This window comes from Oxyura jamaicensis, chromosome 21, assembly GCF_011077185.1.
Source record: "Oxyura jamaicensis isolate SHBP4307 breed ruddy duck chromosome 21, BPBGC_Ojam_1.0, whole genome shotgun sequence".
Taxonomy (NCBI): domain Eukaryota; kingdom Metazoa; phylum Chordata; class Aves; order Anseriformes; family Anatidae; genus Oxyura; species Oxyura jamaicensis.
The window spans coordinates 1,346,316-1,362,867 of record NC_048913.1 but is presented as its reverse complement, the minus strand read 5'-3'; the positions used below and the strand labels follow the sequence as shown (position 1 = coordinate 1,362,867).

Genomic DNA, 16,552 nt, shown 5'->3' with positions numbered 1-16,552 from the left:
ACACGGGAACGATGCCTGCGAAGCTCCGTGTGAGCAGCCTGCTTGGCAGCCTGAGCCCAGTGCGTGCGCAGCTGGGAGCTGAGCTAAAGCACATGGGCAGCCTGCAGGCGTGGCGCTGAAACTCATAGCACTGGGATGAAATAATCCTGGGCATTTTCTTTACTGTTAGCAAAGACAGGGCCCATCAATTCAGCTGGATCTGCTAGGTCTGGCTGGTAAGCAGCAGCCAGAGTATTCCCAGGCAGGATACGAATGAGGCTGAACACAGGAAGGGTTGTTCCTCCTACCAGTTCTACCCCATGCAAACACTTACTCTGGGAGAAAATGCAGGATTTCCCTGAAGCTTTAGTGCCGTGGTGTGAATTGGGAGGAATAAGCCAAGAACTGCTGATGTGATGTTCCCGTTGTCCAGTGTAATGCAAGTAGCTTGAGATCAGCAGTTAGTGCTGGAGGTGGCAGAGCCAGGCATGTCTGCTGGGCAGGAGCAGAAGGTGGGGACCTCCAGGTGTGCTCGGGGACCTCCAGGTGTGCTTGGGGACCTCCACATGGTGCTTGGGGACCTCCAGGTGTGCTTGGGGACCTCTGGGTGATGCTAAGGGACCTCCGGGAGGGCTCAGAGCCACAGGTGCTGGCAGCATGGAGCAGTTTGAGGGCCTTGTCATTAAAAAGAATGCAGTTCAGAGAAGTTGATCTGTTTTGATTATTTAAGCTGATGTGAATACTAGAAGAGTGCTTTTGTCTCCATAACAAATGTAGTCCTGAGCCTGTTACTCATGGAGATCTCTGATACAGGTCCTTGGAAGTTCTAACTGGGAACTTGTGATCATGGCTGAAGAGCTGCTTTTAGCCCTGCCATATGTCTTTATTAGTTTTATGTGCCATCCAGCTCACACCTTGCTATTTCTTGTTGGGAAACCTGCACTGCAAATCATTCTCCTTTCCTTCTTCTTTCTGCATCTACCATTTGGTATCAGATGACCCATGTGTTTCTTCCTCCTGTTCTTCCGCAGATCGCTGATGACCTGGGAAATGAGAAATTCTGCATTGATGCTAGCCAGAGCGGAGCTGGGAACTGGCTGAAATACATCCGCGTGGCCTGTTCCTGTGACGAGCAGAACCTCGCCGTGTGTCACATTAACGACCAGGTAATGACCTTGGCAATTAGCCAAATTAGTTGCTGCGTTCACCCATGCAGGCTGCACAGAGGACGGAGTGCGAGAGCAGCGCCGAGTGGAAGCGGCTGCGGTGCTCAGCCATGCAGCAGCTCTGCTGCCATGCCACAGCCCGAGCTTTCCAAAACCCCACGCCCATGTCATCTTTCAGGCCTTGGCTCCTCTCGTGGTGGGGAAGGTTGTGTGGAATGTTAGCACCTGCTGGGAAGCGTAGGTAATGTTTCTGAGGCAAATGGAAACCAGCGCTGGTTTTTGTTGCCATCAAACTCATAAAAAGTTCACGACATAAGTTGTCAGTGCTGGGCAGAGCAAGTGGCTCCAGGCTGTGAACGCAGGTTTTGTCTTAATTTCAGAGGGGATGAGAGTGGGAGATGGTTTGGGAGTCTGCAGAGCACAAAGTAAAAACCCAATCGGCACATTGGAGAAATGCTGGTGGAGCAGGCGGGGGCAAGGGACGTCACAGGGGCTGAATGGTTTTGATAATATTAGTCCCAAAAACGCAATAACCTTTCCTCTCTGCAGATGACAGGGTATTCCAGGGATTAAATAGCTATTGTTTCTAACGTTGTTTGAAACATAAAACCAAAAACGGATTCAAGACGAGCAATCCAAGTTGGGAATTCCACAAACCTCAAATTGAGTACAATTCAAATATAAGTTACTGGTTCAGACCTAACTTAAATGAGAAATGCAGTCATGCTATTGCCAGCTCGCAAACAGGAGGCATATTTGGATGCACACAAAAAAAGACTTGAGGATGGAAAACTAAACTTCTAAAAAACACAATAAGAAATCTGTAGCTGAGAGGGATGCTGGAGTGAATCTGAAGTAAGCCAGCTCATGTCAAATGAGAACAGCTCAGGCTGTGCCGAAGTGTCAGCCCGCTTTGTGAACTTAGTTCCTGTTTTAAAATGCTTTTACATCATTTAACTTTGGATGCAGAAAGAAAAATACAAAAATACCGCAAATGTTCCTAACTCAGGCAACCTAGAGGAGATCAAGGCACAAAGCTCTAAATTTCAGCCCGCCTCGTTGAAATGAGCTGCTGATTGCTTCAGTGCCCACTCACCACTGCTCACAAGTGCTCTTACGGCAAGGAGCCCTCCAACCAAGAGCCAACATTTATCATCAGCTCCTCATCTTACACCGCGAGCGCCGAGGGGCTCTCCGTGGCGCGCGGGGCTGGCTCCAGCCTCTCGGTTTCAGGGAATGACAGGGTCGGTGTCTCAGCAGCCCTTACGCTTCTCCTCGCCTATTAGCGAGGTCTTGTGCAGTGCAGGAGGCTGCAAGGACCCGGCCTCCTTGCCTGGCCTCCTGCAGGTCCCCGGGACACAAGTCTGGGACTACTCGGTCCCGTTTGGGGTGCTGTAAGTCAGCAGCATTGCTGTGCTGCGTGCGCTGTCTCATGTTTTCCAGCAATTATGGGTTGCATCCAGTCAGATCCGGGTTCTTTTTTCTGCTCAGTGTGAGTTCCGAGGACTTTTTGCCCAGCGTTCATCCTGGTGAAAGGGCAATGAAGCTGTTACCGGGAACTTCTACCAGCAGCAGTAGAAAGGCACAAATATTAAAGGCAAAATATTAAAGGGCAGAGTAAAAAAAAAAAAAATCCTTTTAATTTGGGTTTCTTAAAACAATTTTGGAGTGCGGAAAGAAAAGAAGTAGATATGTTCTTTTGACATGAATTAACATTTCTTTTTAAAATGTGAACTTGTAGGCTGCTGACTTCTCCCAGGTCCTTATAAATTAAGGGTTGCATACACGTATAAATTTTGCCAGAAACCTGAAGGCTGTATCATGTTTTATTCTCAGTCCAGTCCCCTGCATGTCCTTCTGTCCTTGTCCCTCATCTGGAGATGTTTGGTGGTGCATATTTTTAGTGCATGCAGCAAGCTGATTGGAAAGAACAGCTGTTTATCACCCACACTCATCTTCTGTCCTTTACTTTTTCTTTGTACTGACCACTCTTTTATATCATCGAAAAAAATAAACTCAATAAAACTTAGATAAAATGAGGTAGGCAGCAAGCAAATGTTTTTTTCAGAAGGAATAAAAAGGTGCAGAATGTAATGAAATGGTAGCAAAGCAAAATGTTTTCTCCCCCTCAGCTTTCTTCCCTGGAAGACTGGGGAGTCTTAGGTCAGGGCAGCTGGTGGGAATGAGAGAATCCAGTGTACAAAACGCGGTGGGTGGTGGTGGTGACGACTGGAGGCACTGGGTGCCTAGCTGGGCGAGGAGGAAAGGCCAAGTAAGGACGTACTTCTTCCTAAGCAATTGATTTTGAGAGCCTGTGGACTCAATTGAATGGCAGCAGTACTTGGAGCAATCAGCAGCATGTTAAACTCAGGGTAGATTTTTCTATTTTCTTTACAGAGATGATTTAGCCGTGTTGGTTCTGGAATTCCCTATTCATTCCTTGTTTCCCTCACTGCTACACAAAACCAAGTCTCATGACTTCCCTGGAAACCTTCTGGTGTTAGCTGATGGTTGCTTCTTTTAGTGAAACTGATAACGGTTCTTCTGCGTGATGCTCCAAAGGATAAAGATGCCTGTGGGTGTACCTGGTTGTCACGAAAACCAGGAGTGTCAGTGCCAATACAACTAGAAAAGAGAAATGCCAAATACTACCAAGTCTGTGAGCTGATCCACACTTCCATCAAATCCTGTCACAATTTGCAAGTGGCCCTGGTGCCTTGTGGATACCAGGCCCTGTATTTGAAACTTCAGACACTTAAAATAAAATTAATGGATCGTAAAACCAAATTCTTCATCCTGGCCATAAGAGGCATACATTTTCAAAGGTACTGTAGCTGATAGAGCCACTGTGGCTGGACCTAGCTGGAGATACAAAACGTTTTCACACAGCATCACTTTTTATTTAGCTGATACCAACGTGAGTTTCCTCCTAACAGAAATGGGGGAGAGCTCGGTTTGTGGCCAGGGCTGCTGTGTGCTTTAAAAATGAATGCCCGCGTCCTGCCTGTGCGATATATTTAGAGCACTGGCCTCAGCCATGCTCCCCTGTGCACAAAACCCCAGGGCAGAGCAGGGCTGCGGCGCTGCGAGCATCCCGCGGGTGGGGGACCGGAGGGCTGCGGCCCTTCAAGAGGGGCTCCCGAAGCAGGAAACCTGCTGCGAGTGCTGCGCGGCGTGACTAAGCACTGCTGGTTCCTACCTAGTGTTATCGCCTGGTGCTGTGCCTTCGAACCCTCCTTAATTTCACGTTGTTAGCAGGGTGCTTTATTTATTTATTTTTCCCCTATAATGGGGTCTCAGAAAAATAGGGAGAAAGGGTTTATCTTTGCTGGTCAGGAAGCATAAAGATTTATTTTCTGTTTATACATGTGCAAAGAAAAGAAAAGCCTTGCAATAAAAGATTACCCACAAAATAACTAAGCAGCATTGTGTTGATGAGAGCCAGGACAAGCTTTTAATCAAAACCATTTGCTTTTCAGGAAAAAAATAAACATGTTTACATGGGGAGAAGGTCCTCTGCGCCTTCTTCATTTTTTTTTATTTTTTTCTTTTCACAAATAGACCACATTCTGTTCTTCTTTACATTCCTGTAACTCAGGAACAATCCCAGGAATATCCACAGATTTTTTTTTCTGGATTTTTAATGAAGTAATTGACAACAGAATCTGGACTCTGAATGTTTTTTTCAATTAATATATTTAAATGCTGAAAGGTTAGTTTGAGACATTTCATTAGCTATTTTTCAGTTATGATTTTCAAATGCAAAATAATGTTAGCCGGTTTTCTTTATATTTATTCTCATCTGATAGGTATTTGAAAAGAACAGAAGATCCTTGTTTGACTGAGATCCTTGTGTTTCTAAAGGAGGGCTGGAAAAGGATGGTGGAAAAATGAAACGATTTGGTGAATGCATCTGGAAAATGATACATGACTTCTGTTTTATTTTTTCGTGTCGCTACTGCTGCCTTCATAGGGCAAATACTTCAGCAGTTTAGCTGTACTTATTCAGGAGACTGTAATATTAAACAGAGTATATGTAATAAATGCAATAGCCATGAGCTTGCTTTCAGTGTGATAGCTGCTGCTTTTGTTTGTGTTACTTATATTTTTTAAAAGGGCTAACAGGAGTTACAGTGCTGGAAAAAAAATGGGCCTCTGTTTAATAAATCAATCTTATACGTGTGTGGATATAATACAGATTTTTTAAAATATATTTTTACATACATAACCTCATACTGTGAGTCTGTGTTCAGGATTCCTTGCTATGTAATACAATGCCTTAAAAAGAGGAAATAAAAAGCAATGTGGTGCAGTGGAAACAAAGGGAAGGCTACTCCAAAGGAGGAAAACGGCTGAACAAAAGCAAAATGTGCAGTCCCGTTCTGGCCAGAAATGCACGAGGCCAAACTTTTACATATTTACTCCTCCTTGAGCCAGCCAGCCGCATAGATAGGTCTGAGCGTGGTCTTAGACCAACAGTAGGTAGAAACATTTGCCTTGTTATTTTACTGAATTTTCGGGTAGTTAACTACTTGCCAGGCCAGCAAAGCAGCAGCTTTTTAGCTCGTTTTAAATTGTCTTTGTGCATCCCTTCCATGGCACGCTGATGCAATTAGTGGGTGTGTTTTTTGATCTTTAGGTAAACACTGCAGCTGTTCTCTCAGTTCTCTAATGCTCTTTTTGCCTGAAGTACAAACGTGTTACCGCGCTGAAGCTAAGATAAATAGTAGACATAACTCATGCAGCAGGTAAACAGTGCTGTTTCTTATGAAAGATACTTAAATAATGAGGTAATACGCGGGCGTACTTTTCTCACTTCATGTGTTTCATCTCCATCTCTTGCCCTGGTACTGGAACCAGTTAAACAATTACCACATCGCTTCTGAGCCGTGGCCGCCTGTCTCGGGAACACTTTTTCTCAGAGAAAAGATGTTCAGCTTGGGTTACTTTGTGCTCTGCTCCGAGGAGATCGGTGTGCTGCGGTTCTGCGTTATCAATACTTTCAGTAATTGTTCCAAATTGCTTTGTTTTGTGCTGTGAAATGTTGGAGCCAGAGCCAGCTTTCTGTGACACCAAGTTTACATCCACAGAAGTAGTTACAGGGTAGATCTGTGGATCGAGCCCAGCTTAGGAAAAGATTCCCCTGTTCTTTCCTTTCCTTTTTTCTTCTGTCTTTAATTCTCCATGCCTAGAAAACAGAATAATTTTTATAAAAATAAAGAAATGTAGTATTTTCAAACCTCAGTTATATTATTAACTGTTTTATGTTTAACTAAAACTTACTGATAATTATGAGATTACTGATTTAATATTTATTTGGTGCCCTTTTGTGGTGAGGAACAAGAAATGATAATGTGTGGAATTTTTATATAAATGATGAATAGAAATTATATGAATGTACATGTTCTGTTGGATTAGTAAATATGATCTTTTTCAGTGCACAACAAATAAAGGAAAGGAAACAAGTAGTAGTTTTAATTAATTCAGACCATCAGTAACATGATTGCAAGATGAATTTAATTATTATAATGAAATGTTTGATGAAATTAACGTGACTCCAGCAGAATTCAACTTTTTCCTAATACTTAATGAAGCTTGCACTGTATTTCTTGAAAGACTGTTTGCAGCAATGTGTTTCTATACAATAAGATACTTTGTTCTAATAACAAACAGGAGGGATGAAGGAGTTAAGATTGTGATACAGAGGTAATATTAGCCATTTAGTATTATAATTCTGACGGATTTTTCCCAGGTAAAATTCATGAATATATTTGTGAAGAACTAGGTAGACCTTTTGGATTGTTGTTTGTATTTCAGTGCTGATAAGGTTTGGGATTGCTAGCTGAAAGAGAAATGTTCATTAATAGCTATATTGAGTTATTTTCTTACTTCTCTTAGGTAGCTCCAACTGATAGTGTATTATGAGTTCTGTTTTACTGAGCCAAGCCCTAAGGTCAGTGTTTATTCCTAGTCTTTTTCTTTTTTCTTTTTCTTTTTCCTTTTCATTTTTCTTTTCTTTTTCCTTTTCATTTTTTTTTTCTTTTTTCTTTTCCTTTTTTTTTTTTTTTTGTTTTTTTTTCCCCAGGCATATTTACCATTAAACTAAGTGTGGCTTGGTCCTGAGAAAAGTTTGCCTTGTTGAACAAGCAGGCAAGAAAAAGACTTGAAGTGCAAATGAAAGAAGAAATGAGATGAGGGAGAATTTTATCAAATTTCTTGTTTGCAGTGGAATCTGTAGAAGTGTAACTACGCAATCGGTGCTAAAGAAGTTCAGTGGCATCTTTCAGAAGTATTTTCAGCTCCTCACGACAGCACCCATCTGCTGTCGGGTTTGCTGTGCTTGAGGGGTGCCGGCCGAGGGTCGTGGTGGCACCTCCAGCGAGCCACCAAGCCCAGGTTTTGTGATCGTGCCCGGCTGGAGTAGGTGTGTGTGTGTTGGCAGATGAGCTAGTTATGGAGCGGGGCAATATTGTGCTGACAATTGTGCAAAGGACTCTGGCAAGGGCAGGGAAGGGTTTCGGTTTGGTTTGGGACATGCGGAGTCACAAGCAGTTGCCTTTCCCTTCTCCAACGCGTGGCGTGGTGGCCGTGCCACTGCGTGGTTTGAGGCAGAGATTTTCTCTCCTCTGTTGGGTTATCTCGCTCTGCTTGCACACAAGCCATTCATATTTCAATTAGCCGGCAATTGAAATCTCAGGGTTTGCAGAGCGTGTTTTAGAGAGGATCAACGCAGGCAGCCGGGGCGATCAAACGCTGAACTTCGGTTATCTGAAAGAGGCTTTGCCAAGCGGCATCAGCCAGGGCCGCCTCGGGGCCGCCATTCTGCCTCGGCTCCCCTCCTCGGGGCCGGGCCGGGCCGTGCCGCCAGGCCGCTGGCCGGCGGAGGGGCTGCAGGCCGCGCTCCCGGGGCCGCACCCGGCGGCGGGGCCGGGCTGAGGGGAGCCGGGGCTGAGGGGAGCCCGGCGGGCCGGGGCCGTGCGCGGGCGGAGCCTGCCCCCTGGCGGGCCGGGCCGGCCGGGCCGGGAGAGTTGTGCTCGGGTTTCGCCGCGGAGGAGCTGGAAGAGCTCGGCTGCAGCCTCGGTCCCGGCCCTGGCAGCGGGAGCTGGGGGAAAAAGGGCTCGGGGTCCTTCCCCAGAGCTGCCCCCCCGGGCAGCGCCGCTGGTCGAAGGACAGAAGTATTTATGGAGAGGTGTGTGCGTGTGCTCGAGGAGGGGAGCATCGGGGGCAGCCTGCTGGCTCGTGGGGAAGGGATATCTGTAGGTGTGGGCTGCTAATCCGCTGGGGGCTTTCTGAATTCGGGCCGGAGAGAAGAGCCCGAGGAGCAGCCGGAGTTGCCTTCAGCCCGGCCACGGGCACCTGCTGCGGCGGCGGCGTGCGAAGGAGCCGAGGGACTTGTGGAGAGCAGCCACGGAGCCGTGCGATCAATGCATGGGGCACTGCGGAGTTTTCTGTCTTTGTTCCCCACAAGATGACTTGCAGCTAATTCAGGGAATAGTTCTGGGTGAATTCTAGTTGATGTCCCGGAAAAGAATTGGATGCGTTGCTACTGAAGGGAGTGCAAATAAAACTTTGCAGTTAGTGACTAATATCTGTTGAATTTTCATGGTGTTATTTGGAAGAGGACAGGGTGCAGCATGCTCTGAAAGTTTGGAAAACTCTGTGGCGTCTCGGGACACATGTAGTTGCGATCCTCCCTCTTGTCAGGTATGCAAAGCTCGCATCCTACAGCAGAACTCCTGCTGCTGCCGCTTTTCACGTTTTTTTTTTTTGTGCCAAGGATTCTCACGAAGGCATCTCCCAGCTCCAGTTACTGAGTGCTTGCACCCAGGTGACCCACGAGGCGCAGAGACGTGGGTGTCCGGCAGCACCAGGAGCCAGCAAGCTCCCTGCTGGCTAGCACAAGCAGACTGCTGTCGGCACACCCTCCTTCCCCGTGTACTTTGCTGTTTTCTCTCAAGGCACAAGGCTAGTGGGGTCTACTCACATGTCACCCATCGCTCACTGGACATGCTGCCCTGGTCCCTGTTTGTTCTGGGTGTAGGACAGCGTAGATGAATGCATGGTGTGTGTATGTATGTATAAGAAGAGGAGCTATGAAAACATGCAGTGAAGAATTGATGCCTTGCAACCTTACACCTTGTTGCACCTTGGATAATACTGATTTCTCTCCTGTATTTTTTTTTCCAAGAAATGCATCCTTGGAGTGGAATACACTGTGGTTCAGGACACCTACATAAGCCTAGATATCAGTTAAACCATGTTCTGTGCAGGTTAAATGGGTATTTAAATGTTGTACACAGCTGGTGTGAGGTCTCTGCCCTTGTCTGATTTCTGTTTCCATTCCGGGTTTGTTCTGCAGTGCAGTAGCAGAGATGCAGGAGGTGAGCACTGTGTCCTCATCACACCTCAGAATCCACAGGTTCCCTTGTTAGGCAGTGGACGTGAGCGAGGATAAACTGCTCATGTGGAACTGCTCAGGTGCTGTCATCAGGAGTCAGGTCCTCAGGTTGTATAGGTGGGAGCAATCCACAAAGTAACGGTGTGAGGGATGCTAATTCCACTCGTGAATCATTAGGCCAGTTTCAGCTTAGAGAAGCAGAGACTTAAGTGTGTCAATTCCATCAGCTTAATTTTCCCTGTGCTGTAACAAATACCTGAAGCTTAGGGGAGGTAGGAAAAACAATTGGAAGATTTTTGTGTAGTATAAATGAGAGGGGCTGTTACTGTAAATACTACTTTATGGTCCGAACTGCATGAAACTCTGACATGCACAGAGTAAAATAAAGGCAGGAAAAAAGAGCTCTCAGCAGCAATTATGCAAATCAAGTGACAGCCTCCCCTATTAGCTGGAATAATTTGAGTTATTGGTTAAAAATGTAAAATGCAAGTCTTTGCATATTTAACATGTCTCTCAATTTTTTTTTGTTTGTTTCTGATTCCCAGATCTATTATAAAGTTATTAAAGAAATTGAGCCAGGAGAAGAGCTCTTGGTGTATTTGAAGGAAGGTGGTTATTCACTTGGGAACATGGCGCCCAGCATGGAAGGTAAGGCCTTGTTTTGCGAGCTAGGACCTTTCTGCACCCCTCACCAGCCAACCTAGGAACGTTCAAGAACCTCGATTAGTGCTGAACTGGGACAAAAACCTGACTGGTGCCCGCCCCTCGTGCAGCTGTTCATATTTTCTGCTTATTTCCAGTCTTTCTCACTGGTGAGAGTAGTTATCTTAGCAATAATAGCAAACAAGCTTTTATTACCTTCAAAGCATGCAACTGTTTCATTTAATTCTTGTCGAGGAATGTTGTGCCATAAAAATGTGCCAAACCGTTGCAAGGCTTGCAGAGCACTGGTCGTTAGAACTTCAGATTAAGTGAAGAAGGGGGCCAGGCAGGGGATGGAGGAGTCATCGCTAGAATTATCATTACTACAACAAACACCTCTGAAACCATGAACTGATGCGGAAAAGGGGAAAAGAACAATTATTTTTAAAAGAAAGCTCCCACTTTTATTACCACAGTGTCTGTCCTGCCGTGCAGCAAGTTGGTATTGCCAGACAAGGTGCACGGCTCAGGTAGGCTCACTCAGGGAGAAGTTTCCTTGACTGCGCGTCTTGTGTGGAACAAAACGACAGACTAAGCATTACTCACTTCTTCATGTATTTTCCTTTAAATAGTCTGCTTACTACTGAATTTCAGTAATCACGCAGACTATGTAAAAGACCTTTATGCTCTCCACATTAGAAGTTTTCTAGCAAGCTAGGGCAAAGAGCAACGTGCTAAATTTCAAGATTCTCTTATTACACAAAAACTGTGCTATGTGAAATTCGAGAGGATGTGTAGAGAGGGATGGGGAAGCAGAAGAGTTTGAGTCCTTCTTCCTTTTTCATGGTGCACAACGATGGCTATAAAATATTTACCTTTTTAATAAAAAGAGAGAAGCATGAAGCTTCTGCTTGCTGTTCTGTTAGACTGTTGAAAGCTTTGAGTTCAAATTTAGTTTCACAAAGAAGAGAAATGTGTTATTGCAGAGTAAGAGTAGCCAGAACTCTCATGGCAAGATTAACTGGCAAACTGAGGGCTTTGGGAAGGAAAAACAGACTGAGCAGGTTCCATGAGAGGCTGTTCTGAGGCAGCCAGGAGGAGCTCCCTGTGGACAGGTTGCTGCTCACCTCTCTTCAAGGGGCCTTTTACCTCTGCAGTAGCTGGTGCTGGCGTTAGCAGCGGGGGAGCAGGCTGGCAGGACACATGGCCTGAAGCAATCTGGCAGTCAAGAGTGTCTCTTGGATATATTTTTCTGGTTAAAGTGCTTTTATCAGTATCCATCTGACTCTGACTAATGTTTGGTGTCCCACCTCTTTCACTTCAAGTGACAGAGCTTCTCCATACAAACACTGCGGTGGAAATCATCTCTTAGAAAAACGAGGAAAGAGTTGCTACACCGTGCCCCAAAATGTTACAGAAACAAGGCAACAGCATAGGGCATGTCTAAAGTAATAGAAAACTGTACAAATTCTTAAACTGTTCATTTGAAAATCCAAATCTTTTCCTGAAAGGAGTGCAAAACTCTTGTCATACTAGAGCAGTCCTCAGTCCTAACCTAATGTGAAGTACATTGTGATCCGTAAATGAAAATCAGTCCAGACTTGCACAGTTCTGCTGTGTTTTATGAAGCTCTTGGTTTTCTTGACATCTGGTAACAGTGAACACTGGGGAGCAGTGGAGAAGGTGCAGGAATTATCTCAAGTGAAGAGATTTGTGGGGCGTATTATTTATGTCTTCTTCTGTTCCTTCATTGAGTTTAGAGCCTGTTTCAGGTTTCTCATTATTATTTGATGATTAATTTCTAAAAATACACTCATCTGTCAGTCTCTTTTAAACTGTTAGTTGGAACTATGGCTCTATGTGATTAATTGCTGGAATTTCAATTATTTCACCTGGACATCCTACAACACATTTATTTTTCTTTCACCTGTATATGAATATGATTTTCAGATTCAGATTTGCAGTAAAACTCTTTACAAGTGTGTAAGCGATATGAACAATTAGCCTGACATACTTCTCAGAATCCTCTCGAGTCTGAGGATTAGTGCTCTTTATGAGCAGGCATTGCAGTAGCTGCTGTCTCACTGAGACGTCAGGTTTGGAATTATTTTTTCAGTGTTCTCCCCACAAAGAAGTTAATAATTTTCTTGAGACCGACACACAGACGTGAATAATTTCTGTGCTCACTGCCATGGAGTAACACATATCTTTTTTGATGCCAGGGAGAAATCAGAAGGAAAATTTGTCACTGTTTAGCATTTCTGTTTCTAACAGGCTTTTATTTGAACGAGCAAAAAGTGTTCCTTGTTTTCCATCTTTGTCATTATGTAACATTTATCTGTATCTTCCTGGTAACGTCTAGTGCTTTTGCCTCATAATTGCTTTCAAATTGTAATAGGCCAACATTAAATATTTGACTTCTTAATACTTTTTACTTTCGGTAATGCTATCTTCCTGCTGCCTCGCACCCCCATTTCGATTCTGAATTAACAAGAAAGAAAATGCAAAATTGTTCCACACAAAGATAATTATCATAAAAATCTTTTATCCAAACCCCAGCCAAACACAGCAGACCCCTTATCACTGCAGGAATTTTGAGTAGGGCACTTGAACTCCTTTGAGATTCAAGTCTGGTAGATTAGCATGTAGATGCCACATAATTGTGTTCCCCTTGGTTTCTCTGAAAGCTATTAGGCACTGATTTATTTTTCTGTTACATTCCTGCTTTGTCCTGAGTGTTACTGATGGAACTTAAGATAGACACATATAACCATAGATTTGACAAACAAGACATAGAGAACAGGCAGCAATTTTTTGTTACTGGCTTTTTCTTTTCTTTTTATCCCCTTCTCCTCGGTAAGGTACTGAGGCAGGAACCTTCTTTTGAAGGGCAGTATTTTTATTTGTGGTGCTTAAAGAAGGAACAAAAACTTTAATGAGAACTTGTTTTGAAGGGTGATATTTTTATTTTTGATGCTTAATGAAAGAAAAAGAACTTTAATGAACCTGAAGTGTAAAAACTGGGTGTCTCGTATAAAGGCACAAAGCAGACACCAGGTCTTGTTAGTTCAGTTCTGAGCTTCCTTTGTTACTGGGGATTTTTTTTGTGCAGGGTGATGACCTGGCCCTTGGTCTGCAGGTCGGTTCCTTTCCCTGCAGCAATATTTATTGAGAAGTCTGATTTCTAATGTTCTGAATTTCAGAAAACGGAATGCAATGCTGGATATTGATAAGAGATAATCAGCTGCTCTGCCACCAGTCATTGCTTCCCCTCTTTAGCCCGTGTGAATATCAGAATGATATTTGCAACCAGTGATGACATGTATAACATGTGACTACAGGCCATATTTTTTTTAGCCCTTAAAATCTTCTTTTCAAGAAACATTCCTTTTTCCAAATCCAAATATTCTGGGGAAAAAAAAAAAAAAAAAAAAAAAAAGAGCATTTATTTTCCTATCATCCATCTCTTCTACCTACAGAAAAAGCTGTTGCTCTTGCTAAAAGAGAGGAACGTTGTTGGTACTGAAGCAGGAGCTGTACAAAACAGCTTTTTTTCCATTAACTGATGTGCAAGGGCTAGATCTGTAAAATCTGTGCAGCACACAAGGTATGCAAAAGCAAACAACCCCATGTCTCATCTCAGCTGTCTTGTTTCTTCTGTTATTTCGTACATTTCTTAATGAAGTCCGAAGGGGGCAGCTCCTCAGCTGGTGTAAGCATGCCTGTGCCAGCCGCTGTCGACTGAGGATCGCGTTATATTGTGCGTAACTGTGTGAGGTCGGTAATTCTGCTCCGAGGACAAGGAGAACTGGAAGCAAAATTACTTCTGTAACAGTTATTAGTGAGGTTATTAACGTATTTCATCTGTCTGTCTATCTACCTAAACTGTAATCTCAATGAACAGGCAAAAAAATGTTATTCTTGTTGATAACAACAGGTAGCAGAACATCAGGGTGTGAGCTGTAGGAGGGTGCCTGTGAGTCATCCATCTTCAGCCGGGTATACAATAAATTATTCTCTGAGGCTCATTTGCCAAACTCCAAGTGGATTTCTGGTTCCTAGAGGATAGTCTGGGTAAAATAAGATATGGTTAATCTGAGATAGGAAAAATCTTGTATGGATTTGGGAAGTCATTTTGATGTATTTTCTTGAGTCAAAAAAAGAAAAAAGAAAAAATGTTTTTCCCTTCCAAGGTTACCGTTTTGGGGAATTGCCATGGTTTTTGTTTTTGAGATGCTGAGTTTTGTAGGAGCTTCTCAAGAGGTGAAGCCGTCTGGGAATCTCCAGTCCAGAGGGATTTCAGTCACTTCTACAAAAAAGAAGCCTTGTCGCATTTAGCCATCAGTGTGTTTAGAAGAGAGCAGGGAGCAGAAGTATCAGGTTTGCCGGGTGAGTTCTGAGGCAGAGGATCACTTTGCCAGGCTGCCCCCTAAGAGGCTTTGTCCTGCTCCCTGCAGCGCAGCAGGCTGCGCGAGGCGATGAACTTCTGCCCCACGTGCGTCGCTGGGAGCCCGAGCAGAACAAAAGTGCCATCGCGTTTGGCAGCGCCAGAGGCACTTCTGAGTGCAGGCTGACGGCTGAGACTACAAAACCCCAGCGTTGTAGCAGCTCTGCGCTCATCTTGGCGTGCGTGAGAGCTAACGTGAATGCTTTAAACACTGAGAGATGGCACAGTGAGGCTACATCCTCAGCCCATGCAGTGCGTGTTTGGGCACTCGATGTTTCGTCCCCAGCTCTTCTCAGCTGGGCTACGGATGGGTTACGAGAGAAAAGTGCAGCACACCTCAGCCCTTCCCGTGCCCCCGCACCGGGCCTGCCCCTGCCAGGGAGCTTGTCAGGCCATAAACACAGATGAAATCTTAAATTTTGCTAGCTAACATCATACGCTCCATGCTGTTGTTAGAACTGAAATGCAGTAACAAACCATAATGTGATACTGCAATTCCTTTTTTCTTTCTTTTTTTTTTTTTTTTTTGTGTGTTTTCATAAAAAGCAGTTTGGATTATTTTAATGATAGGTAATGCACAGTCTCTCAATAGTGCTAGGTAGTTTATTATGTCCTAATTTCCAGGTTTTCTTCCCCGGGGACCTAAAACACACGAGATGCATATTAGTGCTGTTCTATAAAATGCTAATAAACAGAATTTTTCTAAGGAGCAGAACAGGGGCTAATCCACTTCTCTGTGAGACTGCTGATACCAGTGCAGAGTATATATATGATCTGTCAAAACTAGTTGGAATGGGAAAGACACAGGTATTTTCTTCCCTTAGGCTGGCTTTTTTAGTCAAATCTGTTCCCCCGACCCATCCCCAGAAAGGAAGATGCCAACCTGTTGCATTTTAGCTCTTCTTTCATCCCTCTCTCTCTCAGTTCAGGAAATCCTGTAGCATCTCTGTATTTGGTGTATTCTGTGCATAAGCCGGGTTTAGCAGCACGAGACACGCTGCTCGGATAAGTAGCAGGGCACGGCTGATGGTGTCTCAGCGATATTTTCTCTTATAGCTCTTTGACTCGTTCCAGCCCGTGGGCACGCTGATACTTTCCATGTAGCTGCGACCTCGGGGGTTTCATCTGCCCACGCAGTCGTGCAGCAGCGGCTGTGGGACCTCTGCGGGACCTCGCCGGTCGCTGTCACCTCAGGAGCAAGTCACAGACTGGGTGCAGTCCCTGGGGTGCAGGGGCATGGGTCAGAAACCACAGCCCGGGCTGAGATACGCCATAGTGAGAGAGGTGGAAAAGGAGACAGCCGCCAGAGCGCAGGCAGGGACGCGGCGGTCCCTGAGTGTGACACTGCCCACGTTGGTGCTCGCGTCACGGTGTTAGCAGGATGGCAGCGATTGTGTGAAAGCTGGAGCAGACGAGTGTGTTCGGTGCTTTAAGCCGAGGGTTTGCTGAAGGGTGGCGGGTTTTGAAACCAGCTGCAGATGGGTAAGTGGCCAAGAAGAGGCGAGGGCAGCCCGGTGTCACCCTGCTGTCTGCTCTGTCACCACGTCTCCTCCTGGCTCCACCTTGTAGGAAGCATATTGCCACTCTTCCCTGGGAAGCAATGCATTTTACAGGCTTTCCTTTTGAAAGTGAAGTTATCAGACAAAGAGAATAAAGCTTGATATGAAACAGAGAGCCAGAGAGCAGAAGAAGAGGGTAGAGGGACAGGGGACCGCAGCACGAAGGGCCCAGTGGTCCCTGGAAGCTGCTCCTTCAAGCTGGCTGCTGGGTGGAGAAACCCCGAGCTGTCCCGACTCCCTCACAGAGGTTGTTCTCCTGGAAAATTTACAGCTCTGAGCTGATTGTTTGACTTGGCACCATGGTCAGGATGCTGCCTTGTAAACTTAATAATAGCTGCCCTCTTTTTAATTTGTTTGACCT

General features: G+C 45.0%; 1 protein-coding gene across 9 annotated transcripts in view; it reads left to right on the top strand.

Moving 5' to 3' along the window:
- The window catches only part of PRDM16 (PR/SET domain 16), a 306,284-nt gene that overhangs the window by 256,711 nt on the left and 33,021 nt on the right, over positions 1-16,552 (top strand). For all 9 annotated transcript variants that reach the window (XM_035344711.1, XM_035344710.1, XM_035344712.1 and 6 more), the window contains 2 exons: positions 1,011-1,145; positions 10,089-10,191. In XM_035344711.1, the coding sequence (XP_035200602.1) occupies positions 1,011-1,145; positions 10,089-10,191 (238 nt within the window). The remainder of the gene's footprint in view (positions 1-1,010; positions 1,146-10,088; positions 10,192-16,552) is intronic.